This window comes from Fringilla coelebs (genome assembly GCF_963513975.1).
Source record: "Fringilla coelebs genome assembly, chromosome: 10".
NCBI lineage: Eukaryota > Metazoa > Chordata > Aves > Passeriformes > Fringillidae > Fringilla > Fringilla coelebs.
The window spans coordinates 16,522,936-16,550,352 of record NC_140036.1 but is presented as its reverse complement, the minus strand read 5'-3'; the positions used below and the strand labels follow the sequence as shown (position 1 = coordinate 16,550,352).

General features: G+C 41.1%; 1 protein-coding gene across 1 annotated transcript in view; it reads left to right on the top strand.

Moving 5' to 3' along the window:
• The first annotated feature begins 329 nt into the window (after positions 1-329).
• PDE6D (phosphodiesterase 6D) overlaps positions 330-27,417 on the top strand; it is a 33,143-nt gene continuing 6,055 nt past the window's right edge. The window contains exons 1-2 of the mRNA XM_084212412.1: positions 330-504; positions 26,251-26,339. Coding sequence (XP_084068538.1) covers positions 455-504; positions 26,251-26,339 — 139 coding nt within the window. The 5' untranslated portion in view covers positions 330-454. The remainder of the gene's footprint in view (positions 505-26,250; positions 26,340-27,417) is intronic.

Genomic DNA, 27,417 nt, shown 5'->3' with positions numbered 1-27,417 from the left:
CAAGCTCCAGCGGCTCTGGGCTGTTCGGCCGCCGCTGACTAGGCCCGAGGCAGTTTCTCACCCCTCGACTGCTCCCTGCTGAGGCCTCCCGGGCCAGGGACCGCCCGCTCCCCCTGCCCGGTCATCCTGCGGCGCCTCACATCGCGGCCACGTCAGGCCCAACCGAAAAGTCTCAGCGACCGCTGCGCACCCACCCTTGAATAAGGGAGAACGCTGTCTGATTGGTCAGTAGCGCTGTCATTCCTGAGCCAGAAGGCGGGGCGAGGAGGGGAGGCAGCCGCTGATTGGTCTGCGGGACGGCGGGCGGCCGCTGGCGGCCGCTGGGGTTGGTTGCGCCGGGCAGTGGCGGGTGCGCGGGAGGGAGGGGCGGGGGGTCCTGAGGCTCCGCTGTCACCGCCGCGCTCCCGCCAGGCCCGGCCCAGCCCCGTCCGCCCGCCCGCGGCGCGGCAGGACCATGTCGGCCACGGACGAGCGGGCCAAGGAGATCCTCCGCGGCTTCAAGCTGTATCCTCCGTGCGGGGCCCGTGAGGCGGCGCGGGGGGCGCGGGGATCGCCGCTCCGCTGTGGCGAGGCCCCTGGGGCGGGAGGGGGGTTGCCATGGCAACGCGGTTCTCAATGGCGTCTGGACTCCGGCGGTGGCGGGAGGGTCCCGCAGGGCTGGGACCGGCCCTGAGCCGGCTGGGGCGGGGGGACGGGGAAGGAGGCCCGTGACACCGGGGCCGGGATCCCGTCCCTGCCCTGCGGGTGAGGGGGTCCCCGCGGCCAAAGTCCTCAGCCGGGTGGCGGCGACCAGCGCCCCTCCGGCCCCTGCCCGGCGCTGAGAGGGGCTGCGGCGGGGGCGGCGGCCCCGGGCAGCAGGAGCCCCCCACCCGCGGCGAGGACAGCTTACAGAGGGCGGGTGAAATAGCTCTGCGCCAGGAGGATCTGATCCTTTTCCCTCCGGCCAGCGCTTAAGCACCTCTGCTTGGAAAGGAAATACCTGGTCGTCAGGTCCAGGAGCTGCTAAACACCTTGTTCCTTGTCATACCGTGAGGTACTGGCACATGTGTTGGCGTGCAGTGTCTTTTATTGCTGACGTATTCTGCCTGTAAATGCCTTTCTGTGCAGCTCGTTTAAAAACTTTTGATGTTGTGGCTTTCAAAAAGCATTCTGATTTTATGCCTGTGGTACCTGGATGTGAATTTAAAGCTGATGAAATGAGATAGATTTGAGCTTGGAAGAGAGCCGAGAGCCTTTGTGCACCTTCCATCCCAGGATTTCAGCAAAGTAGAGAAAGACTCGACCTAAAGGCCCATGTTCAAACTAAGAGAGTGAGAAATAGAGCATTTTTCTTTTACATGTGGAATATTTTACTGAAGGAAATTTTTCTAAGCTTAGAAGGCAAATGCAAGCTTGATATCTTGCCCTTTAGACATCAGAATATTGTTCTGAGTTGGTTTATATTTCTTTTTTTACAATAAAAAGGACAGAAGTGAAGGAAATATCCTTTTGATCAAAACCTATTATTTCTAAACAGGGCGGTGGGGCTTCTTGTTCTGTGAGATGTTCATAATCTCTATGCCAGCTGTAGCAGGATCTGATTTTCTAGGTTGGATTTAGACAGATAGCTTTTATCAAACTATAAGCAGATGTTTTTCTTAACTTTTTATAGAATCATTGCAGTCTCCCCCAGCTGTTAGTACTGCATCTGGTTCCTTTGCTTCTGTGCTGACACTATTGACAGTTCTTTGTATTTATGAAGATGTAGAATTTTAGCTGTCAAAACATAAATTAAAAACCTTTGTGCTGGCAATTAGAAGAATAAGCTTCTGACAAGACCAGACTAAGCTGTTGGTAGAAGTGAGGAGTGCCTTGAAAGTTAAGCCTAGGGAGCAAACTTTTAAGTGCTTTTTGCATGTGTTTGTTCATAGTCTTTATTGGATAGCAGAATTTACATAAAGGCCTTTGTCCAACTCTGAACGAAATAATACTTTTTGTTGTCTGCTGTCTTAAAGAGAAAATGCTTTTTGCTCTTTGAGAGGAAGGATGTCAGACAACAAACTGATCTCAAGCAGCCATAGCATGGACAAGAAGCTTTATTAGAGGCACTCTGCAGTCTGTGTTGAAGTGTCTCAAGTCTAGTCTTCCTTTTTTGTCCTTGAAAAAAAAAAAAATTAATTAATTTACGTCTGGCAGGACCACACTTCTCCAAAAACATGGTAGATTACCTTGATAGTTGCCACAGGGGCCATGTAGTGCAAAGTCTGACAAACAGGAAAGTCTGGAGAAGCATTTCATAACTGAAACTTTTAGCAAGTTGAAATAGTTGAGAAATGTCTATGTTGCCTTTAGTAAACCAGAAGAGAGGCTGAGCAGACATTCCTCATTTGTGAGGAAGCCTTGAGACACCACACCATCCCCACAGGAAGCTGCTCATGCCCAGCTGTGACCACGCTCCCTGCAAGGGAGACATCAGCTCAGCCTTACCTTCCCCTGTCCAAGAGCAGAGTCTGTTCCAGGGACAGCTGCAGTTTAGAGATGCTTTATCTTCCAGGCACCCTATTGCTGCATGCACTCATTTAATTAATAGAAAGGAAGAGAGAAATGTGTTCTGAAAAACTGTTCAATACTTTGAGTACCTGAAAACTCTCCTCTGCTCCCATGAGGGAGGGAGTTCAGCTCCACCAACTTGGGCACATCTGCAACCTTGGCACTTGCTTTTAGCACAAGAGAGGAGCACGGCATTGCACCCAGGGGCTGTGTGCAGGGGATTCTTTGGGAGGCAGGAACAGTTGCTAGGGCTAGAAGCATCACTGAGGAAGCAGGCTTCCAAAATAATCCCTAATTTTAACACAACAGCAGACACTCTAGGTGGAAGTCCAGTTCACATTGAGTAATCAGAGTTTCCCCAAATAATTCTGTTTACTTGTGGTTCCTGAAAAGGGGTTAATTACAAGCTTTCTGACTCATTGGGGCATGCTGGATGATTGGGGCATGTGGAAATTAAATTATAGCCTAAATCCACCCTCTAATTTCAATGCAAAGATAGGTTTTCCTTCCTCTATGACACTAGTGCAGAAACATGTTGTGACTAATGTCCCAAAATCCAAGCCAGGAACATTTATTCCCTCTTCTCATGGATTTTGCTATTTTAAAAATATTAAAACCAAGGGAAATAGATTTGATGGTGGCAGGAAAATGAGAATATTATACGTTATTACACTTATCCTAAGAATTTTTGTGGCACCAGTTAATATTGAACAGTCCAATAAATATGCTGCAGAAAAATTTTGAAAGCAGACAACAGAGCTCATCACTTGTTCAGGGACAATATTTGCTAACAGAGCTTGTAAGTGTATCTGTCAACAAACTGTTCTGAAGGCACTTGTCTGAACAGCAGTTGTTGTACCCAACATAATATCTACAGGTAGTTTAGTGCTATGAAAATGCACTTGTTTGGCTACAAGCAACATCAGTCCAGTTGGTAACTGAAGATCCATTTGTGTGAAGTATTAGCCAAGTCTTATTTCTGCAAGTATTTATGCACATCTGGTCCTGTGATCTCAAATGCATGAAATTTGATTATGCCTTTTTTTCCCCCTCTGGAAGATGGGAGAGTTACTCTGTCAAGATACAGAAGGGCATTTTACTTGACCCTCACTTACTCTTTCAACGCATTCTTCAGATTTTGTTCTGTCATTTTAACTTCAGTGTGTACTATTAAGTGCATGTATTTTACATCCTTTATGAAAAGAAAGTAACACCAGTGATGTATTTCCCCAACAGTCAAAGTTCAGGATTGTTTTATTTTGATAGCTCCCCCTCAACAACCTCCTTAACAATTTGTGGGTTGCTTCTTTACCTTAGTTCTGAGATCAACTAGCACAGAATTATTTTTTCAAAGTGCACTAGAATAAGGATCCTGTAGATAGTTACCCTGTTTAGTGTGGTTTGCCAGCATTTGGAAAGCATCCGTGCTGTAGATTAGAAATATCCAGTCATGGTTTGCAGCAGCAGATTCACATCCATCTCTTGAGGGACCACAGTCCAACTTCTTTAAGCAGTTTTTTCTGTGAGGTTTCAGTCAGAACAGCAAAGAGGAGAAAACCCAAATGAGTTGGTGTATTCTCACAGGATGGTTCAAGTGCCATGTCTTGCCTCTCAACACAGGAGTAAGGACATATGCTTTCTATTTTAAATCTTACAAGTCAAACAAGATACCACCATTTATTTGCTTCTGTACAGAGAAGTCTTATCAAAATCTCAGTAGGATTAATTGTCTTGTAGCTGTTTATCAGTTTAGGGTAAGTTTTTCCATAAACTTCATTTTAAGGCTGTGTAGTAGCCTATTCTTCAGAAGTCTCCTGAAACAAGGCAATACAGTGAACATAAGCAAGAAGAGACAATATTAACTGATGGTGTTAACTCCAAAACAATTACAGAGTTATGAAACTCTGGAAGTGGGGGTTTGTGCCCATCACAGTGGAATTGACATCACAGGTTACAAATGAGTTGCCAGGTGCCACAGAGAACACGTCTGGCATCAACTTAAAAGTGGAGGTTGACATTGGAGTTCAGGTTTTTCGTTTTAATCTGCAATATTGCTTTTGCACTTTGTAGTTAAAAATTTATATCTAAGATTTATCCTTTGATTTCTCCAAAGCCTACTCATCCAGCATTTTGCTGGAATTATGGTTTCAGTATTTTTAATTGCTTGCTTAGTGCCAACGTAATGAAGCACTTAAAATAATGCAGTTGTCATTAGCAAAATTATTTTCCCTTGTTTCCTTTGTATTATATTAAATATCAGTTATTCTTTGCATACTTGGAAGTCATTGGTGCCTTATGCTTCAGCTGTTGTTACAGTATTTGAATTTCCACAGAGTAGAAGATAGTAATTTAATCCTTCAAGTGAGAACTGATAGAGCTTCTTCCCCCCATCCCCCCCGCATTTTCACAGCCAACATACAAGATAAAAGCCAAGCTTACACAGATATAGAGAAATAGGGGAGATATCCAAAAATCCTCAAATTCAACATATACTGTTCAGAGGAGGGTTTTTTAATGTAGATATCTGATGTGGTTCTTGTGTCTCTGGTAAAAAGAGTCTTCTGTTAGCTAAAGCAGCCTTAGTGTGGAAGCTGATTTGACTTGTTCTTACATGTTTATCTCTGAATTTAGGCTGATCCTAGAAATAAAGTTGAGTCAAAATTTTACTTGAAATTTGTAATATAGAGGCTACTATATATCTTACATTTATGCAAAAAAAGCCTCTTATTTCTCTATGTTGGGAAGTCAAGGCAACTTCAAATTTGAGCTCAGAGTCTGTTAAAGATAAACCAGTGCTTCGCTTCCATCCAGCAGTCAGTGTTTGTATAGAAGCAGGAGGTATACTGCATTCCCAAGTACAGGGAACAAGCAGAAAACATCATGCTCTATTAAAGTCCACATGGCAACATTGAATTTTGTCCTTTTTTGCCTGCATATTAGTATTGCAGTGTTTATAAAATTTAGTTATTTAAAAGGTGATTTTTACACATCTGTTGCTCTCACATCTTAAGGAGCACATCATATGTTTATTCTAGATGTGCAATAAACTGCAGTAGCAAGCACAGAATATTAAAAGCTTTTCTCAAGTGCTGCCTTTTTGTCCTGAGACTACGTCAGGAGCCCTCACAGAAGCAGGTTTGTCATTTGTGTAGCATCACTCCCCCAGCAGTTTGAGGGAGTATCCCCATGCACTCCTTGGGCATTACTGTGAAGTTTCCAAAGCCATTTGGCCTCATGCCCAAGCAGACACTGTAGGACTATTGGGAGGCTCTGTCCAGAAGACACCTGACAGCAACCAAGGTTCTCTTAGGAACCAGATCTCAATGGCACATCACTAAATTCTAGTTGACAGCCAGGATTTTCAGCTGTGATTATGAACTGGAGATTCCATTGTCATATTTCTCCTGAACAGAGTTCTCATTGTGACAGAAATGTTATGTATAGAGGAGACTTAAGGGAAACTATCAAATTAGTTCAGTCATGAGCGAGTCTTTAAGTTGATTATGTTCATGACTAGAATTTCAGGCAACATTCTTCTGGAGGAATGACAGGTTTAGGTAAAAAGAAGAAGGAAAATACATATTTTTTATTTTCAGTCAGCATTTGGGATAGCAGTGCACAAAAGAATATTATTAAATTTATCCTGTATTGAAAGGATTGTATCTAACTAAGAGCAATAGTCTTCCATTAGAGATTGAGAGTACAGGGCCTTATATTTAGTAATCTAAGAGGACTATTTATATGAGTTGGTCTGTATGCTACACTGTACATAAACTTCAGCCACTCTGTAGCAAGTCAGAAGCTTCTTTGGTCCTTGGGACAGCTAATTATATCCATCTTTTCTTACTTATTAAGAAAACAGGGAATATCATACACTTTACTCACCAGTGAAAGCAGATTGCCTGCATGCCTCTTTCCTCCTCTTAACATGACCTAATTTAAGCCTTTTGAGAAAGAAGGCTACATATTCTTGGAATCAAGAGTTCATCTGATGTTTTAAGTGTTAGAAACTTCTGATCAGGGGCAGCCTGCTGTGGAAGCAGAGAGTTAATGTCAAATCACTTTGGTTTGGAAGGTCAAAGGAAATTGTATTTCAGGAGGCAGTGGAAAAGTTGGCTATTTGCATGACTTTAAATTAAAATTTGATGTATGGGAAAATTCTTACAGAAACCCTCGCTAAGGGGGACCCAGTTTTGATTCAAGTGTTGGCATGAGCTGTTGCTAACTCAACTTGAAGGAAGTTCTGCAACACCCTCAACTGCTCTTGAAGGAAGTTTTGCAGAGAGAGAAGGTAAAGGAACAACCATTGTCCCCATTAATGTACTGCCATGTGGTGAAATACCAACCCATGTGGAAATTGGACACCAAGAAATATCTACCAGCCTTTACACAGGTGGATCTTCTGAAGGTACTTTAGACACTTCACTTCCAGTTTAACTCTTTAGAGTAGATTTTAGTGCATTAGAATACTGGCCTGTCAGTTAGAGTCCAACTTAAGATTTCACTGTTTTTCTAGTGAAGTTACTTCCTTTCCCAGAACCTGAAATGAAGAGGGGAAAAGTCCTTCTGTTTGTTACTTTGCTTGAACCCTAGTAGCCTTAAAGTGAAATTGAAAAACAGCTCAGTCCAGGAAGTGGCATCCTGCTTCTGAGCAAAGAGACATCCAAAAATACCTGCTCTTGCATTTTCCCTGCTCCATGCTTCTGTCACAGCAGCTGTACAGAGCATGGGTTGCCATCCCCAGCTGCTTGTTGTCTCATTTTCAAAATCACTAGCCAGGCTGCTCAGATGGGCCTTGCAGCCTCCTGCACGCTGGCTTAAAACAACTTCAGCAACAGACTGAGGAGCACGACCTGTGCTGGTTGGTTCTACCAACAGTTCAGCTGTTGACCTTGAGGGAGAAATTAAGAAGCAGCTGGGGAGGGCTGTAAGGAGAGTTCTCTCCAGGTACTGCTGCTCTTGGATGTTATCCCCACAGCCTCAGATCAGATGAACTCAGTGCAGCTTTGTGCTGTGTTCTCCAACACTTAACACCACCTTATCTGAGGAGGCTTCTCACACACCATGTTTAGTTATCCAGCACCAATTCTAAAAACTTAGCTTACCATTATTAGTTGAGCATTTTAGCTTCAATATGGTAAGTCTGTGATCACATAATTTCTTTTAAGTGAAATGCATTTGAGATGACCTCAGTAAGGTAGTCATTTTCTCTTTGCCCTTGACCTGTGCAAGAAATCCTTAGCATTACTGTGCTGTGTGAACAGTTACTGTCTGGTCACCAGGCAAAGTCACAAACAGGGTCTGGAACCATGCAGCAAGTGCCATTAGAGGCTCTATTCTGTGCAGCTCTCAATGAGCCAGACAGAAGAAATCATTGGCTAAAAACCCCATGCGTCCTTGGAGAGCAAATGCGTGTTGTTTTTAAATGCTCTTTCCAGGAAGAGACAGAGAAGCCAGTAAATTTCTCAATCCCTTTTGGGCTGTACATTTATGGAACCCTCATTAATCCACAAGGCGTCATTACAATTGTATTGTTGCTATTAAAACACAGTATTTAAACAGCTCCAGAAAGGAATTATTCTTTGTCCTTCTCCCCATAATTCCTTCAAAGGGAACTGCATTATTCTGCTGCCACACTGACCTGAAGGGTTAGCTTCACGGGAAGGAGGAAACACTGGTTCCCTGGTTTTCCAAGCATCTTCCATTCTACCACTAGAATAAGTTCCTTTCCTCTCACCCTGGCAGTCCCTCCATGACCACCTTCTCCCCATCTACACAAATTAGAGGGGAGGCATTAACCAGGCAGCTGTAGCACAAACCTCTGCTGCTGATCCCCCAGCCATGCTGCCATCTTTAAGGTTCTCTTTCTCCTGTAACTACAGCCCTGCCAGTGGCCAGCTGAAAACGTTTCACAGTTCATGATGGTCTCTTCAATTGTTTGCACTGACAAAACAGTACCTTGTTTTCCCGCTTAGTAACATTGTCTACATCATTCCTAGTGTTGCCAGTTCTGAAACAGTAAATGCAGTGAATGAGGCAGTGGAATGGTTGGAAAGGTGCAAATTCAAATAAAAAAGGACTATATTTTAATGTAGGCACGCCTGTAAAGGGTGCAGATAATGGCAGTTTTCCAGCTTTTTGTGTCTAACTTCTCCACATTAGCATTCACCTTAACATGAATGCTTATGAAGTCCACACTTTGAAACACCAAAATAATATCTTAATAACATATTTGTATTCTCTGTAAGTCTAGCTTTCCAATAAGTAAATTTTTATTTTCTTCTTATTAATACCTATATTGAAAGAATCAGCTTGTGAATTACAGCTGATTGTATTTAGATTCTGTCCTTTTTCACAGCAGAAATTAGATATTCCATTGCTTGAGCTGAAAAATATATTAATATATTTTTATTGAAATTGCAAAAATCTGATTTAATGTATTCTGAAAATTTAACATACAGCAACAAGCATGTTAAAATAATAAAATTTAAACCTTAGTATAAACATAACTGTAGATTTTATTGACAGTGAAAGCTATAAGAGCTGCTTGGAAGCAGAGTAGAGTAATAGAGGTCATTGCCTTTTCTGTCATTTCAGTGGAAGTTTCATTACTCTGTCTCCACAATAATGTTGTTTGTTTTGTTTTTTTCTGGATTCCAATGCATACTAAACAGAGATGCTAGTTTGGGCACAGACCCTCCATCTTCCAGATCATGGTGGTCCTGGTGACATGCTCAGAGGTTCACATCAGTGTAGGTCATGTTACTGGAGCTGTAGAGATTGGTCAAAGTACAGCATTCAGAACAAAATAGTTTTGGAGAGGAGGTATTTTACTTCCTCTCATCTGGTTTGGAACTGAATTGTTTTCTTGTACTTTCCCTGTTTTGCTGTAGTGCTTTTCCAAACAATTCTCTCTCTTTTCAGACTGCCACAGTTGAACAGTGTAAAATGTTGGGATGGTTAAATTGTCAAATCACTAGTCCACACTGCCAATTGAAGCACTTCTCATATTCTGGAGATTCCTAAAAAAGCACAGTCGTTCTGATATGAAGTTCTTGTTTTTTTGAGAGTTCTGCTTCAATCTGCATAAATCCCTGTTTATTCCTCCTCTTTGCATCCGCTTTGAGCAGCCTCTGGTCCATTTACAAGATTAGTTTCCTCCTGCAACTGCCAATCATTCCCTCCTGACTGTATTTTCATTTTACTTTCATTCTTCACTTGGTCTGTATGCTCTAAGTTTTCTCCCTTCCTCAGAAGAGACAAGATAATGAACTTGTTTTCCTTGAGTAATCGTAGTCCTGTCAGTTTTAAGTGGAAAACCAAAAATTGTTTGATCTGTATTTGCAGCATGTGATCCTGCCAGCATAGTACTCCAGAGATAAAACCACTTCAGTATCTCAGATCCATGACTTTTCTTTCTCTTACACATTAAATAATTATATCTGATTCTCACTTTGGTCTTGTCCTCTGATCTAGAGGGCCACTGACATCCACCTAAGTATTCACATCCTTACCGACTCCCTCATCTTGGCATTGAGGCATTTGCTGCCCATTTGTGCCTGGAAAAACAGGGTAACTGGCAGTGAGGGTGCTCTTCTTGTTTAGTCAGCTCTTTTGGCTGTGAGGGTTGTACAGCTTGCAAGGCTAAAGCATGCCCACTTCTCATGCAGACGTAGTCCAAGTTAAAAAAACAACAAGCAAAACTGAAGTATTTGTAGCTCCAGTGACATTCAGGCCAATACTGTCCACAGGGACTGTATATCCAAGGAACCATTTAAGCTAATGCCAGGAAAAGTGTGGCTTGTTCCTCTGCTATGCTGTGTCAGCAAATAGGAGATTGGCATTTGTCATTGTGGACTTTATGAAAGTGCTTGTTGTAGCTGTTTCTCTGGCTGATTTGAATTTTTATTTTGTTTATTAGCTGTAGAGTGTGAGTGCCAGGGCTAGATGCTGTTTTATATAAAATCTCAATAAGATTAAATCCCCTTGCCATTCTGTAATTAATTTCAAGGATATTGTGTTGTTTTTCCAGAGAACTTGTGGTGATCTCTAGATGCATTCCTGGTTACAGAACAACTCTGGATTGAAACAGTGAGGGATGTGTTCTGTGTGACATACTGTGAGGCAGTTAAAGGTTGCAGAGGTTCCAAAAAAAGCACAAAGTGCTTTGAGTAAACCACCTTTAGGAGAACTGAGTGACTTCTGCTCTACCAACTCCAGACTCACATTCCTGCCAGCACAGGTTCACTGGGCACAGCTGGGAGACTGAACAAAATAGCAGTTCTGTGTTCAGCCAGTATTAATTCTGCTGCAATAGTTAGTTTTCATTCCTGTCATAAACAGAAACCCTTACAGACTAATTACCAGATGTACTGCAGCAGTAGCACTTGTCCCCTGAAGGCTGCAATTGGCATTTGCTTTCAAAACTGTGTAAAGAGGATCTTTTTGGGCTATCATTAATTTTTGTCTTTTTCCAGCATTACTTGTGAGAAAGGGCAAATGAGCCCACCTGGAAAAGGAAGTTCAGTTGTCTGGCCTATTTTTCTGAGTGGCACACAGAGCTGTAATCTCACCTTGAGGGAATACACACCATCGTTATGCCAGCTGGCTTGGGCAATATGGAATTTGTTGGTGCCTGGAGTTCTTGAACAGATGTAGCTCCACGGTGTAAATGTACTGCACTGGATAAAGCACTGTGTACTTTTCTTCCTAGTATCAAAGAAGAGGTGGCTATGTTGTTGGAAAAAGCTCTAGTCTAAGTAAAAACACATTATTCACATGCTTAAAATTTACCCCAGTTTAACCATTTCTGCTTGATTTCCCCACTGTACATACCTTTATCCCAGTTCCAAGTCACTTCAAAGCTTTGGAATTGGACTCTCTTGGTGGAGAATAAAAACATTCAGGCAAAGGTTAAATAAGGGATAGTTAGCTCAAGTCTAAATTCACTTTGTGCATTAATCTGGATTGACTCGACTGGAGTGACAAATTCCCAGTTAATTCAACTGCCAGAGAAAGGTACTGTTTAAAAATTAACATTGTGTTCAAAAGGTGTTCAGTAAGGGGAGTTCAGACAGAATCAGTGTGTGAATGCAAGAGAAATCCAGTGCTTGACCTTTTGTTCCTGCTTTCTCTTGAGACTGCCAGCAAGAATCTCTTTAAGTGCTCCCTTTACAGTTGATTTTGGTGGTATGAAAACCTGCCTTTTAACAATTAGAATAAAACTCACAAGCTCATTTCCTGGAAGGCAGGAGCTATCAGACCTAATGACTGGAGGCTTTATTGATCTGATGGGGAGGATTTGGAATGCTGACACACAGCCTGAAGTTTCCATGGCCCAATAAAAATCCCTGGGCCCCTGAAGTCCTTTGCACAAATGAATTCTTCCTCTTTTACAGACCTCTCTGAAATTGAGACCTGTCTGTCTGAAGACTGAGCTACAGATTTTCCCTAAATGTTTTTACAAAGTCTTTTTCAATAGCGATTTTTTTGCTTTGTTCTGTATAGGTGGAAACCCTACTTGACAGCAACACTGAAATCTCCCCTGGCCTAGTTTCTGTTCTCAGCAGCACAACTTAAAGCATGCTTTCAAACACAGTTTTATTTCTGCTCTTTCCTGATTCCCTAGAAGACCAAACAAAAGCAACTTTATATCAGAAATGTAGAAAGTCAAGGGCAGAACTCTCTGTAGGGACAGCCATCTGTCCTTCCTGTGAAAGACACCATTGAACACACATATGAAGATGCCTCCTTTCATGTACCAAACATTCACCAGTTATATAAAATTGCTGGAGAACAACAGAGTGTCATTTGAATCCCTTAAAATGATGACTCTTGAAGACTTTTGAGGTAGCTGCAGTTGCTTATATATCCTGTGCATGGAGGGGTCTTTTAAGGGCAGCTCAGAACAGGATCTCTCCCCAATAATAGTGCAATATGCTTGTAGCCTTTTCCAGCCTTTGAGCAACTAACCAGAAGTAAAAAGTTTTTCAAATGTACAAAATCCTTGATTCTGCCCTGACCAGTCTCTTTTGCTGAAGAAGATTTTTAAAATCACAATTCCTCCTGGTTGCTAAATTTGATGTTCAAGGACTTGTGTCAGAGTCCTTGCCAATACAGGTCTAACTGTTGAATTGTCATGTCTTATACACTAAATCTGGGGGATTGTTTGTTTGGGTTTTGTTTCATGAAGACTGAGAAAAAGAATTCCATTAAAAGATGGAATATATATTTGTTCTTTGTGGAATATTTTTGCCAACAGAAATTACAATAAAATTCTTGAGTAAACAGTATCCACCTGAGAGGTAACCAAGCTAGCAGGGCTGTTGACTGCTAACACAATAATCACCTACTTAATGTTAATATATAGCAGTACAGGAATGATTAATAGGAAGCTTTACAACATAGGTGTCTGGGTAGTGCATGCATCCTGTGTGTGTGCACGATATGCTGCTGATCTCTGACATGGGCAGCAGTCCAGAGGAGAGCAGGAAGAACCTGATGTTGCTGAACTGCTGGACATGCAGTGGTGCTACTGTACTGTGCCTTTTTTATCCTTGGAAATGGAACAAATAAAGGCTCTTTACAGAGAGGAAGCTTGGTTGAGTTGCTTGGAATTCAGGCACAAAGAATCCAGAAGAATTTTTGCACTACTGAGAATGACAGCCTGGTAAAATAGTGGGTTTTGAAATAGAGCTCTTTTGGATTAATAAGGAAAGCCTTTATGCAAAGTATTACTGTAATTGCAGCTCATGTTCTGTTTGCCTTATCAGGGGAGATGCATCCTCAATGGCATCTTTGTTTGTCTTACAATGAAAAGAGATAGACTTATTGAAATACCATAAATCTGAGCATTCAGCTATGCACTTCTAGCTAAGATAGTTGGTTAGTTTTTATATTAAAAAAAAAAAGAAAAATTATTGCTGTGGTCTGTACTTGCTTTGTAGTATGGCCAGACTACTGACAAAAGAAAAATTTCTCTTTTTGTTTCAACTGTGATCTTTTCTCTCTTTTTGCTTCTCGCCCTAAAGCAGTCTTTTATAAATGTGCACATAGAAATTAGAGGTTAATTAACTCTGTCATATATTTGGGATCCTTGTTATTGCAATGAACCTTGTAAAGAAATACTACAGAATCTCACAATGGTAATTTCTAAAATAGATGGCCTTTGCTCTGATTGTGTATCAGCTGATATTTTAGTAGTGAATAGTGTATTTTCTTGAGTTTTATGAAAATTAAAAATAAACCCCTTCCTCCCTATTTTGTGGTCTAGTGCCACCTAGACATGGGCAAGTCCAATATTAAATTTGTTTCTCCCAGGAACAGAAGATTCCCAGGGAAAAATCAGCAGACATCTTTTATATAGTGATAAGCAAATATATTTTCAAAAGAAAATGGCCTGGGTTTATCCCATAATACCTCATAACAGCAGTCTAATATTAGTAGAAGATTAACATTGTTCAGTCATTTAAATGTGAACTCTTTATGGCAAACCAGCATAGATTTTGAGTTAAATCTCAAAGACTCTTGCTTTCTAGTTGTGTGTGTGTGTGTGTTGCTTAATCTCCCTGGCCAGTACAGGGGATGTTGTGATCTCCTTGTTAAAGACGTCACACTGAGAAGATTGGAGTAGAGGAATAAATAGAACAAGTGCTAGAAAGCCAAGCAGCTCATCCTGGTTGAACTAAAATGCACTCCACACAAGCCATTTCCCCATAGATTTGTTTCTCCTAAGTAAAACTCAGGTCCTATTTTGTAGAATATGAAACCAGCTCATTTGAGGCTCTGCTAAGTATGTTTGCATAGGTTTCTGAAATGTTGTTTTACCTAATTGTGCAACTCAGTAGCCAGTATTTTTTACAGGTTACTCCTCTGGTGGAGAAAGCAGACAAGGGCAATAGCTCCCAGAGGGCAAAGAGGCTCAGAATTTGGCTGGTGAGGTTCAGTATGGAGCTTGAGCACTTAAAGTTCTGCTGTATCTGAGCTGGCTGTGTGCAGCCCCATCTCATTATCATTAGCCTGTACTCCTGACCTGTGCACCAAAATTAATCTGGGCAGGGGCTGCCAGATCTGTCCAGGCTGACTCTGTGTCTCCAAGTACCAGTCAGAGTGTGTGTCCATGAGACAGGTCTGCTGCTTCTCCTTGGAGCTGGCCTGTGTGGAGCAATAGGGCTCTCAGATGTTCAGACCCCCTTTAAAAATGGAGGAGATCCAAAAAAGCAAATTCATGTTTTTTCATGGCATTTTGTGAAAGGAAGAATGGGCCCTGTGTTTAGGAGTTCAGTGACAGGTAGGTAGCTAAGATTTGAAGGATTGCCCACTGAAATGTTGTAATTGTTTGTGATAACAAATTGCATAAAAAGAATTGTGCATTGCACAAGAATAAGTGGAAAATGAATCCTTGCCCATGCTCAGCAGGATCTGGTGAGGCTGGAACTACTGGGAAGTTTTTCAAGCAAAGTTAAGTTAGGAAAAGCTTGCTGCTGGAAATTACTGCTTTTTTCCAGAAGTTTTTTTATTCCAGCACTGTGCTTAGTCTTTGTCCTCCTCTGATCCCAATAGATTCTGAAAGAATATAATGAAAAAAGGAAACAAGGCAGGATGCAACAACATGGACATTTCCACACAGTCGCTGCTTGCAATCCAACCCTGGGAAGCTTTAGTGCATACGGAAACAATGAATCCTAAAGTGTATTTCCCTTACAGTGCAGTGCAAGGGAATATCTCAGTGTCACAGGGCCGTTTGTGGATCTGTCCAGTTTATTTTTAGTTTTTTAACCAAACAGCTTCAAGAGTTGGGAATGTCTCTAAAACTTACTCAGCCACTGTCATCCTGTGTTCAAGGAGTGGGACTTGAGTCTGATGATGGAGTAATGCTGGTACCAGGCTGTTTGGACTTACTTAAGCACAATGTGTTTACATTGGTTCATCTCTAGGAGTCCTTTAGACTCATAGTCCTCTCTGAATGTCATTCTGTGCAAAATTGATGGTCTCTTTGTACAAAACGGAGCCTGCCTGTCCCTGCCGGCAGTGAACAGCCATAGCATTTGTCCCAAGACTTTGTCCTTTCAGATTTACTGCTCACTGCCCTTTGCAAAATTGTTGCTGCAGATCCTGGAGCTGGCAGTTGTGAGGACAGTTTGAATATATGGAAAAGTGCTGTGTTTCCACTCATTCACTGGGCTCTCTTTTACACCTGATGAACTGTGGAAGGAAACCTTGTCTGTTAAAGCACGTTAGAAACTTTGTATCAGGGGTATCACTAGTTTTTAGAGTAGGGATTTTTAAGCTTAGGCGGCAACTTGCCTTAAATCAGCAAAAAGAACTTGTGGTGTTGGGCATGACCCATACACTGAATTCATTGAAGCACTTTGAACTCAAAATATACTTGAGTGTCCAGACTTAGAACAGAAAATACTATTTTCATAGGAGCACTAGTTGAATTAATATGAACTAAGGCAGAAACAAATGCTACATTTTCCTGTTTTGTATTTCTGGTGTTTATTTAAGTTGTCTTAAAGAAAAGAATATTATTGATAAGTTTCAGAGGCTTGCACATTTTTCTGATTTAGAACCATTTTGCTTCTGTTGTCACGGGCAATACAGCCATTTTGCTGTCATGCTTTAATATGGCATTTTAGACAGTTAAAACTCCTTCTAATTCTGCAAGCAGTCCTCTTTATTTCCTTCCTTCTCCCCACTTCCATTAGTAATCCTTGGCAGTGATTCAGAACCACCCTGCATTCGAGATAGGGTGACTGAGAAACCAACAAAAGGAAGAGAAACAGAGTGAAGGAAACCACTGGCACCCACCCCACAGCATGGTGACAGCAATCTGTGCTCCTGCAGTCACTCCAAGGTACAATAAGAGTTTCCAGCCAGGGAGCACAGTTCCTGGCTGCCTAAAGAGAGAGGCAGTATTGTCTGTTGAAGCACAAGTCTTGAAACCAAACACCTCCTGAGATGTCTTTCCTTCTCTCTTACTGATTCATTGTGTGGCTGTGGGCAAGTCTTCATGCTTATTTCCCAGTCTCTACACTAGGCAGTTATTAAAAAGCTACTGTGACAACATGAGTTGAAGTTTCTGAAGTGCAGTGTAGTACTAGGTATGGTTTAAGTTATTGAGCAGTGAGCTGTAGTGTATTGCCTGTTCAGGGGAGCATCCTGTCTCTCCAGTTAATTGCCAAGGTTTGCCTCTTGTCTGGGGTGGCACTTGGTAGATGACAATGACAATGACAATGGCAATGAGGGGCTGTGCACACTGGTAGCGCAGCTCACGCCAAAGCCAAATCTCTCACCATTTTCCAATCTGCATATCTGTTCTTAGGAGTACATGATATATTGGTGCCTCCAGTAAATGACATATTTTCAAATTATGTATTTTCAAATATGTGAAACTGATAAATCTGGACTATCAGAAGCAGTCTTTGGAGCTCAATAGGCTGGTGTGCTAGAGAGCTCTGTGCGAAGAGATGTGAAATGAAGGACAGAAAAAAGAAATTAAAGACCAATGGGGAAAAAAAAGCACATAGTCACTATATAAGCACAGGCAGCTGGAAGTCATGGAGGCTTTTTGTGTTGTCACTTGCTTATTTTATCAGGGGGACACTTTCAGCCCAGGATACTGCTTGGAGTTGGATGGATGAACGGAACAGCGGGGGGACCTGCTGATGCTCAGCTTTGCCATTCTCAATAAACATCACTTTGCTCAATAGAGAAATTATTGCAGAGGCCTTCAAGGAACAAAGGCATCGACTGGCCACAAGCAGTGCTGATAAAACTGCCTCTTTAGAGCCTTTTAGGTTTGCTTTTTCTCCACTTTTCACACAAGGCTACAGGTCATTCAAGTGAAACTGTATGAAAATGCCAGCTAAGCAGCCATGTTTATCCCTTTTAAAAATTTGGTCAAAGAAGTCATTGTTCCTCTGCTCAGGTCTGTGCCCTTTCAATATGAAGAAGTGTGAAGATCCTTTTAGACATAAAAAATCCAGTCCTCCAGTGTTGCAAAAATGACATGAAATCAATCCAAGCTTTCTTTTATAAGCAGGCCAATATAATGCATATTTTAAAACAGCTGAATAATTGTATAAAATAAAGAGGCATATTGAGGTTTAAAATGCCTCATTCCATTAAAGCTGATTTTATTGCATGACTGTTGTGACATCAGCTCTGTAAAGAACAATAGTCCATAACAATTTACAGGGATATAAATTCCTGTGAGGGCGTCTAGCTACAACCTTATCTATGAAAATGAAGTTATGCACCAGAACCCCTTGACAGACTGTTTCCATGAAACTCCCTCTAGTTCACTTATTGCTGAGAACCTTGAAATGTTACCATAATAGTTTAGCTGTGAAGAAATTTTTGTTTTGAAGTAGTTAAAACAAAATAAAGTTATTTCAATTGCTGAATCACTTTCAGTGCTCGCTTGCAGAGAGGAAAATTATTTGATGTGCTAAAATGAAAAAGTGGACAAACTGATTCCAATTGTTTTGGGGTTTAAAGAATTTAACTTAATTTTAAGCATTCTGGATGTGGCTCTTCAATCTGTCCTGCAACCTGTCTTGCCTTTTGATATAGGCCAGGCATCTTCTCTAAGGAAGTTCCAGTGTTTTAATTGTATTTTTAGTTTCTCTTGTATACATGGTGTCTCTGTTAGCTTTCTCTGTACTTACATTCATTTTTGTTCTGAGCTACAAGGAACCCACTTTAAAATTATGTTCTGATAAAGCCCTATGGATTTTAAAGGTCACATTCTTTTCTTGGATGAATACATCATTCCCATTGATTCACCTGCTCTTTCAAACTCAGAGTATTACTGATGACATTATGTTAATATTCAAAAGGTTCTTAGCCCAAGCTCAGGTTTTCTAACATTGCTAATTTGTGAGATGCATTTAAAATGCAGGGAAGATGGGAGGAGTTGGGTGTTACTGCACTGGAAAAGAGAAAATTTTCTTTGTGCAATTCCTGGTCCTGCAAGGAATGATGAGTTTTTCCAAATTATTGATTGTTTTACTACCTAGACTGTAAAGCAATCTCCAGATGTGATCACATGTTGTTTTTCCTGCTGAGGCATTGGTAAAGGAACTCTGTCAAGGCTATTGAGATAAGCCAAAGAAAAGCCTAAAAAACACAGGCAGCAGAAAACAGCAGAAAGCCACTACATTGCTTCAGCTTGCTTTTATTTTGGCACTGTTTTCTGGTTCTAGGAACTGTTTTAACATCTGTCTCTAAAGGAAACAAAGCACATTTTTAATAGCAGCAAACAGATCTGGCACAGAAGGCAGCTTGTTTGCTCTGAGAGGGGAATCTGCCCCTCCAAGCCAGTGATGTGTGTGTAGATTTGACTTGGAGCTTTTTCCCACTTTGAACAACATTGTATTCATTGTGCCACAATTTTGGGATTTACTTTAAATTTTTTTGTTAGGGATCTCAAATCTTAGAGTATGGGGTTTGGGTTGGGATTAGAAGTGGTTTAGTCCTCCTGGGTTGAGCTTAGTTCCCAGAGAAGTGCCTGGCATGCTCTCCAGGAGCCTTGTCTTGAAGGCTTTGCTGGTGTGCCAGGGTAACAGGGCAGTCTCTTCATCTGCTGCAGGCAGGAGCTGCTCAGGAGTGTTACACATTGTTGCTTTTGTCTGAAGAAATCAAAGGTTACTTGCAAATGCCTAAATCAGTTTCTATTGCTCAGCAGTGACAAAAAATTGCTGGACTTTCTAAGAGTTAAGCTTCTTCAGACTAGACTCATCTGAACTTCATCTGACTCATCCTGAAGCAATAGTGTCTACATCCCTGATCAGCTCCTTGCAAACCACTTTAATTTATTCCTTTTTCCCTCCTGATGACCCTTAGCTTCATCTTCAGTAGGTCTGTAACTCTTTCCTTTAAAATGTACACCCATTTGTTTCTTGCTCCTTTGCTTTGAGGGAGAGAGGAAGAGTCAGTGAAATGGAAGTCTGGCTTAGTTGGCAATACTTGTGGTTATTACCAAAGAAACAAAACATTCTCTCACCCTGCCTGCCCATGCTGGACACTTCTCCTTCCAGAGTCTAACAGCTCTCCATCTTCATTGTTTTATTACAGGTACCTGCTTTTGTTAAGACTACTATAAGTGTCACGAATTCCGATTTAAATATTTAAGATTTGGCGAGATTTCACTGAATATTTTCAGACAGTTAATTGCCAACAGTGAAAATTGAACATTAATTTAAACTCTGCCTTATTTTGCTACCTGATGTCACTAGGATGCCGTGGTGTAGAGATGGGTGTTGTTCATTTTGATGAAAATACTCAATAATATTTGTGTCTTTCAACCTAAACTGTTTGAAAACACAGATGTTTCACTGGATAAAATTTTTATTAGCAAATGCTAGACATAGGTTTACTTCATTTCCAATGTTTGTAGAGGTGAACAGGTTCTGTACTTCTCTATTGGCATCCCATTGCAGCTGATCTGGCTGTGAATGGACCTAGGCTGCATTTTTGTTGCAGACTTCTGCAGTGTGCCTCAACATGAGCCCTGCTAAGTTAAAATGTATTCAGAGATTAAATCTTGGTGTGAACATAGCTCAGCTTCAAAATGGTTACCCAAGGTGCAGGGAGGATGTGACACACAGCAGGGAGTACTGGAGCTTCACTGCCCAGCGGGAATGGTCAGAGCTCTGTCTGCTTTACACAATAGAAGGGAGCAATATTAATTTCTGCCCTTTTAGCAAAATCTATTGCAGCTAAGGTAAGGTTGGCATGGTGTGCGGTAACTTGTGTAACTGTCTTTCCAAATATGGGCCAAGAGCAGCTTAATCCAGAACTGTCTGATGGATGTTAGATGGAAATTCATTGTGTGATACCAGATTTGTGCAGAGACACACAAAGATGTAAGGCAGAAAGTATAAAGGGAAGTACAAAGTATACAAGTACATGATATTGTGTTGATCTTTTTGCTGTGATGCTGTAGCTGTTAAATATATCCCTCTGATTACATAATTTGCTGTGAAATTACTTTGTTGGTTGCTGAGGATTTTTGCTGCATTTTGTCATGTGGTTCACATTAATCTGTGGATCTCCCTGGCTTCTGTTGTACAGCAATTTGTTTTGTACAGAAGACTTTAAAAGCAGGCTGTTTTACAGCAAGTGAAGGAGTGCCAGGAGTGCTTTGAAGGGATAATTGGCTTCCTTCCATTTGAGGATTTAATAGAGCACCTTTCCAGCACCTCCCATCATTTTGGGAGCACAGTAACCCGTATCTTGTGCATCACTCCAGGAAAGTTGGTTTATAATAGATGAGTTTTTAAAAAGTTCTGCCCCTGTAAGAACTGTCACAGCATGTTTTCTGTCTAATCAGGAACTCAACAAAGTGTGCTGCTTTCTGAAAGCAGAAGTTGACAGTACTATACCCCAAGGCTCCAGTAAAGTTTGAAGAATAACTTCCATGTTTTGTGTTTTGGTATTCCTGTACACAGAATGGATGGATTCTCATTCAGTAGAAAGGATTTTGCACTAAATTTCATCCTTAGGCTAGGAGGAACACTGCCAGCCTGTGTTCTTGTGGCTTATTAAACAGCAGACAGCAGCATTTCTCATGAGTGTGAACAGAGTGAATTCAAGGACCTGAATCAGCAGAACGTCTGTGCATATGCTTAAATTTAAGCACACAATTAGGAGTTCTGTGGAAGAGTGATTTGGGAATTGTAATAAAAAGTGGGAGTAGAGATGGCATAAAATTACAGCATGAGTGGCATGAGTGGAGGAAAAGTGTAAGGCCATTTAGGTGGTCTGCTTCGTGGTTTGGTAGTTTGCATAATTTATATTGGTCCTTATTCCTCAGACTGGATTGAAACAACTGAGATGAAAATGTACTTCTGGGAAAATATGTCTGATATAATATAATCCCTAAAGTTTGATCTTTACTTCCCTGTAAGGTAACATGCTTTCCTATGCCATGACTGCCTGATTTTGTCCGCTTTTCACAACAGACCATGTAAAATCAGGAGTGAAGGTTGGTGAGTTCTGATCAGAAGCTTTTCTGGGTCTGCAGCAGAGATTGTTGTCTGAATTGTTCAGGGTTTTCAGCTCCACCTTCTCCCAGAGGACAGGTCTCATTAACATGTTGTTGAGATGTTGTTTGCACCTGGCAGGTAGTGAACTTTTTTAATGCTACATTTCATGTGGGAAAAAAAAAAAGCTAGCAGGGATGATGAAAGACCTTCCTTCTAGGAGTAGTTATGAACATTAGCCTTGTTTTTATTATGAAATGTAAGAGTGCAGCAGTTCCTGAGGTTTTAGAATGGTGTAGACATAGCAAGGAATAAAATGAAAAATGGATCATTTTAGTAAGAGAAACGATACCTACTGTTTGCCACTGCCTTTGAGATATTCAAGAAGTGCTAAAGATTACAACATACAAATAATAGTCAGGGAGATTGAGGCAGACTTCTTTTAACTCCCTACTACTTTAATGATAAATTTTGTTTGTATTCATTCTCTTCCTCAAGGCTACTCTTAATTACAAGTGTGGTAATCCAAGGCAATCTTTTGCAATGCTAATACACTGAAAGATAAAGGATGTACATTCTGATTTGTTTGAACCAAGCGATGTCTATGACAGATACAAAAAAGAAAGAACTCCTGACATCAGAGGTATTAAAGAAAGCAAAATTTGAATTTAGAAATGTACAAACCATTTCCCTTCATCAGGCTAAGGAAAATAGGTCTGTGAGGGAGCTAATTCATGTAATGTATATAAAGCAAGTCAAGTTCCAGCTACTACAAAGCTTTTATGTAAGGCTTTGCTGACCCAATAGGTGGTGGAATATAAATAGATCAACATACACCCTTCCTTCTGCTGTTCTGACTAATCCTTTCTTGACTTCAGGATTGAAGAGTATTTGATCTATTGAGTCGTAAATCAGACATCATTGCCAAAAAAAAACCCACCCCAAGCCTCCAAAATACAAATTAATGAAAATTTAATGGTCAAAGAGTGAGAAACTGTATTAGGAATACACTGTATTTTTCCTTCTCCCCCCCCCACATATATAAACTTCACACAGCTGGAACTGCCTGGCTTCCTACTTGCTCTTAACTACCCCTGTTAAATGGCTTTATATGAACCTCTTCAAAAAAGAGTAATTGCATCAGACCAATATGAATTTACTTTCTCCTTTTCAATAATGCTTAAAATGCCCTCGTCATTCTGCCTGCAGGTCTCCACTGCTGCTCAGGAGGTGGAGCACTCTTTATTTTTAGTAACAATGTCTCTCATGCTGGGGTGGAAGAATCTTAAACCAATTAAACACATTAGAAGATAATAGTGTGTGTGGGTTTCGTTCAAGATCTCCATTTTCTTCACTCTGGGGTATGTCCTATTACCAGCCTTCCTATCCAAGCTGACAGAAATAGTGTTGATAAGCTCCTAACTAGGTAAGCAGTACAGCTGCTGCTTTGTCAGGTATTCCCGTGTCAAAAAATCACTTGTGATGGGGTTTGCCTCTTTTTTTTTTAATTCCATTAAAATTTTATACTTTATCTCAGTTTTGACTAAAACTTTTTTCAGATGCCTGTTTCTTTTTAAACGTTTATTATTTTTAAAATAATTAACCTCTTGTACCTGAAGTATTTTTTCCAATAGAAAGAGATTGTATGTGTGTCTGTGCTTTTAAGATCTGATTATTTGTTCTTCCCTTTTAATAATGTTTAGTTACTGGGAAAAAACTTGTTAACTGCCTAGTGTATTCTGATCCCTCCAAGTATGTCTGGATCCACAAATTTTTACTCTTTGTATACACTGATTAGCAGGTTGATTTTATTTCATCACTTGCAGAAGTTGGAAAAGCATGCCCTGAACCAGCACATGGACTTGTCAAGGTCGGAAAGCCTTTGACTACACTGACATTAAACCTTTATTTATTTGATAAGGAATTTACAATGGGCTAGCAACGTTCAGGTTGTTTAAATACAAGATATTTTCTAGGAACTGTGGCATGCGTTGCTGATGCATGGTCTCATCAGCAGGGGTAGAGCCTTGAGCTTTTTTATTTATTCTTTATCTTGAATTTTACAGTCATAATACAGATCATGGGGCAGGCTGTCCTGCATGGATTTACTTTTACAGTGGAATATGCATAAACAAAATAAAGCCAGATAGCACTTTAGAGATGTCCAACACCCCAAATGTTAACGTACATTTTAAATGTTAACATTGTTCAGCACAGCAGCATAACTTGTATCACCTTTCTTGGACTGGACTGAGAGGAATCCTGATAGGGAGAAGTTACAGAGGTCAGAAGTGTACAGCAGTGTTTTCTCTCACCAGAAATAATAGGTCACATAACTGTGTATTTCAAGTAAGGATCATAATTAAGCTGTCAGGCTACTTCTCACTGAAGGGCACTTCTAATATAATACTTTTGAAACTGGTGAATGTGATTGTAAAGTGCTCCAAAAATTCACAAGGGAAGAGGGATGGGAAGGCAGGGCAAGTCATGGCAAGGAAAAGGAATGGTCCATTAGTTACAGTAGTGATAGAGCAACTGAGAGGCTGGATCAGTTCCTTTACAGTGCTGGCTCTGCTGTCCTGGTCAGTGTTTCATTCCCAGTTCAGAGGAACTCGGCTAGTGCTCAGTTTGGCACTACACAGCCTGTGGCCAAACCTGAGAGCTCATAACTCTGACTGATATTGATAGTGAGCAAACAGCAAATAAATACTTGTGAGAGGACCATTTTTTAAAGGTAGTACAGGTTTTTGATAATCAAGTGCCCAATTTACTAAATTACTGTTCAGCTAATAGTTAAGAGTGTTTGTGTGGCATAGTGTTGGGAAGATAAATGAGTGTGTCAGTGAGATGCTCAGATTGTCTCATTTGTTATTTTTCCATCGTACATGGCATTTGATAGATGGCACACTGCTTTCTATGCAAATAGCTTCACTCTGGCTAATTTGTATGTTTGTGTGTGGGAAGATGTATGGAAAAATGGTGGATTTTTTTGGCATTATAAATTACTGTTGGGGCAGTTCCGTCCTGCAGGTTGTGTTGGCTGAGGACTTGGAGTTTTTCAGCTAGCACCACATGAAATGGCCAGCCCTGCTGCAGGTTCTTCTTGCCCTTCTGCTGTTCATTTTCTCTCTCTGACTTCCCTGCCAGTCCCTGTCTCCCTTGGGTTGCTGGCTGGGAAGAGCTCCACTTTGCAGCTTCCTGCTAGGATATGGAGGTGTCAAATGGAGCCCTCAGAGGATGCTTTTCATCTTCTGCCCCTTTCTCTTTTGCCCTAATCCCAGAACAAGTGGTAGATACAATGTGTTTGGAACAAGCATAGAAGGACGTAAGCAGGCTGCCCTATGTTCCCTCTTCCCATGCTCCAAGTTGTTGCTAAGTTTTATGTGAACAGACCCTGTGCACACATTCTCTTTGTCTTTTCAGTGGGGCATAGAAAGTCTGACCAGCCTTCAGCAAGGGAAAGAATCCTCACATCTCTGCTGAAGCAGCCATCTTCCCTTCCCCTCCTCCACACACAGAATTTTAAAACAAATGTCCCTCTGTGATGCAAAATTTGCTAAAGCATCCATTTCTTCCTGGGAGCTCTGGAAAAATGTGATCAGTGTGTTGAGTTTGTGTGAGTCTGCCTGGAAACTGTGTATTAGAGGATGAGTTCAATATGCAAATCTCCAACAGCTCCTATTTATACCCATGTCAAGGTCCATATTATCCCTCTTCTGTCTCCACCTCCCCAGGCAGTTCCTTGAGCAGTTGTTGTAGACAGTACAACAACAGTACTGCGAAGGGTGTGCTGCCATAAAGCAGCCAAAGGGAGCTCCTGGAATGGCTCTGGTTTGTGTGGGCTCATCCCACAGATCCTGCTCTGTTCAGTCTCTGGTGTTGACACTGGTGAATCCTCAGAGCCACCCTGAGGAGCTGTGGAGTACGAGATCCTGTGGCTTATGAATGGCTGTGTCCCTGTTCAGGATGGCATCATGCAGATGTGCAGGCTCCTCGTTCTGAGCTGTCAGTGTCTGAGTTACCCTGGGAGAGAGATTTTGCAAAGGTGTACTTAAGATCATTGTTAACTGTCCCTTTGGAAATATGAATATTTCCTACTTGCCTATAGATTTAGTCACTAATTCACTACTCAGGACGTTTTGGAAGCTGGCACAGCCTCACTTGCTGAGAGTGAAAAGAGATTTCTCTTTGCCTAGCACTCAGCAGCTGAAGAATTCCCATGAGTGGCAGTTACGAGGTCAACAGCAATAGAACAACCCTTGATATTAGTATTTTGTAAGCTAAGAAAACGAGCTGGATTGGATGTTATTCTTTTTCTCATGTTATGTAGAAAGGACTCCTTTTCCTAGCCATTTTCAAATGCTGGAGAAGAGCAATTGTTTGTGTAACAATCTGTTATTGTTAGCAATGTTCTTGCTTCTCCACAGCACAGTGACACTGCCTTTATCCTTCAGAAGCAGTGGAAAATGATAAATGAGGTTAACAAGCTCCAGTCTAAAGTGAAAACGAAATCTGTGGCTATATAACTCTTGTTGCATTCTTTCCAGTCAGGGGTTGGTTTGTTTATTTATTCTCAGGTAAAAAGCATCTCATTTCCTTGGCCTCCTGAGAACCAGAAACCATGGCTGAAACTCAGCTGGAGTAGCCTATTTCAGAGCTCAGCAAAAAATACTACACACAGCATTTAGGGATAGGGATAGCTTGTTTTCCTTATTTGCTTCCCATTCAGAAATTGGATGAACCTTCGGGATGCAGAAACAGGGAAAATCCTCTGGCAAGGAACAGAAGATCTGTCTGTACCTGGAGTGGAACATGAAGGTACTGTGTGACTGCATTGTGCATTTGGGGCTGGGTGGTGCTGCATGTCTGGGTCACCTGAGTTGCAAACATACCCCTGCTTTGAAGGGCAGATGTCACCTTTGTCACTTGGGCAAATCATATCACCTCACTGTGCCTCAGATTTTCATTGCAAATAAAACAGGAACTGTCATCTCCATCAGAGGAACTTGGGGAATTAATTAAAACATACTCTGGCCTGAGATTAATGCCCATTGTACAAGGAATAGTTAAGATCCTATCTGGTGCACAGTTCACTCATCCATCTAGAAGATGGATGACTGCAAACTGAGGCAGATGCAGAGGAGAGCTATTAGGAGAAGGCACTGAAAAGATTACAGATGGGAGGATGGTCTTCCTTGGCAGAAGAGGCAAAAAAAGCAGTTCTTGTATGTCTTAGCTAGAAAAGAAATCTGAGGTAGATGGGTCATGCTTAATAAATAGGCTGAGAAGGGGGGAGACATCCAACAAAGCAGGGTAATCTGATGTTGAATTAAAAGGTGTGGAGAAATGCAGTTCTGCTACAGTCCTGCAGCAAAAGCAGTGAGGACAAACAGAATAATTGCTCTAAAATTAAATCCATACGTGTCTTAAAGTTATTATATAGTACTTGTGTGCATGTCTATGTTCTGTAGCCATTCAGGGCAAATCATAGTCTAGACATAGCAAACAAAGAACCAAATATATAGCAGAGTGAATAAAATACATTTTCCTTAAACAGGACTTCTATTTGCTTTTTATATTTTATTTAAGTACAAGTTTCTTTATAAAATGAACTCTTTAAGTTTCAAATCATGATACTGTATTACTACCTTAATTTATTATTACCACTTAAATGAAATAAAAACAATATTAATGTGGTACTGGATTGCTGCCAAAGTCTTAACATTAAACTGCCTTAAGTAGTAGAAATCACAGCCCGAGCACCTGAAACTAGAATTAATCATCTAAACCAGCATTTGACAGCAGGAGCTTTTCCTGTCATCTCCATTCAGTGACAGGGCATTTGAAACTGGGAGGCAATTTGGAAGATGCAAATCTGTAAAGTTTGGTTTCTTCC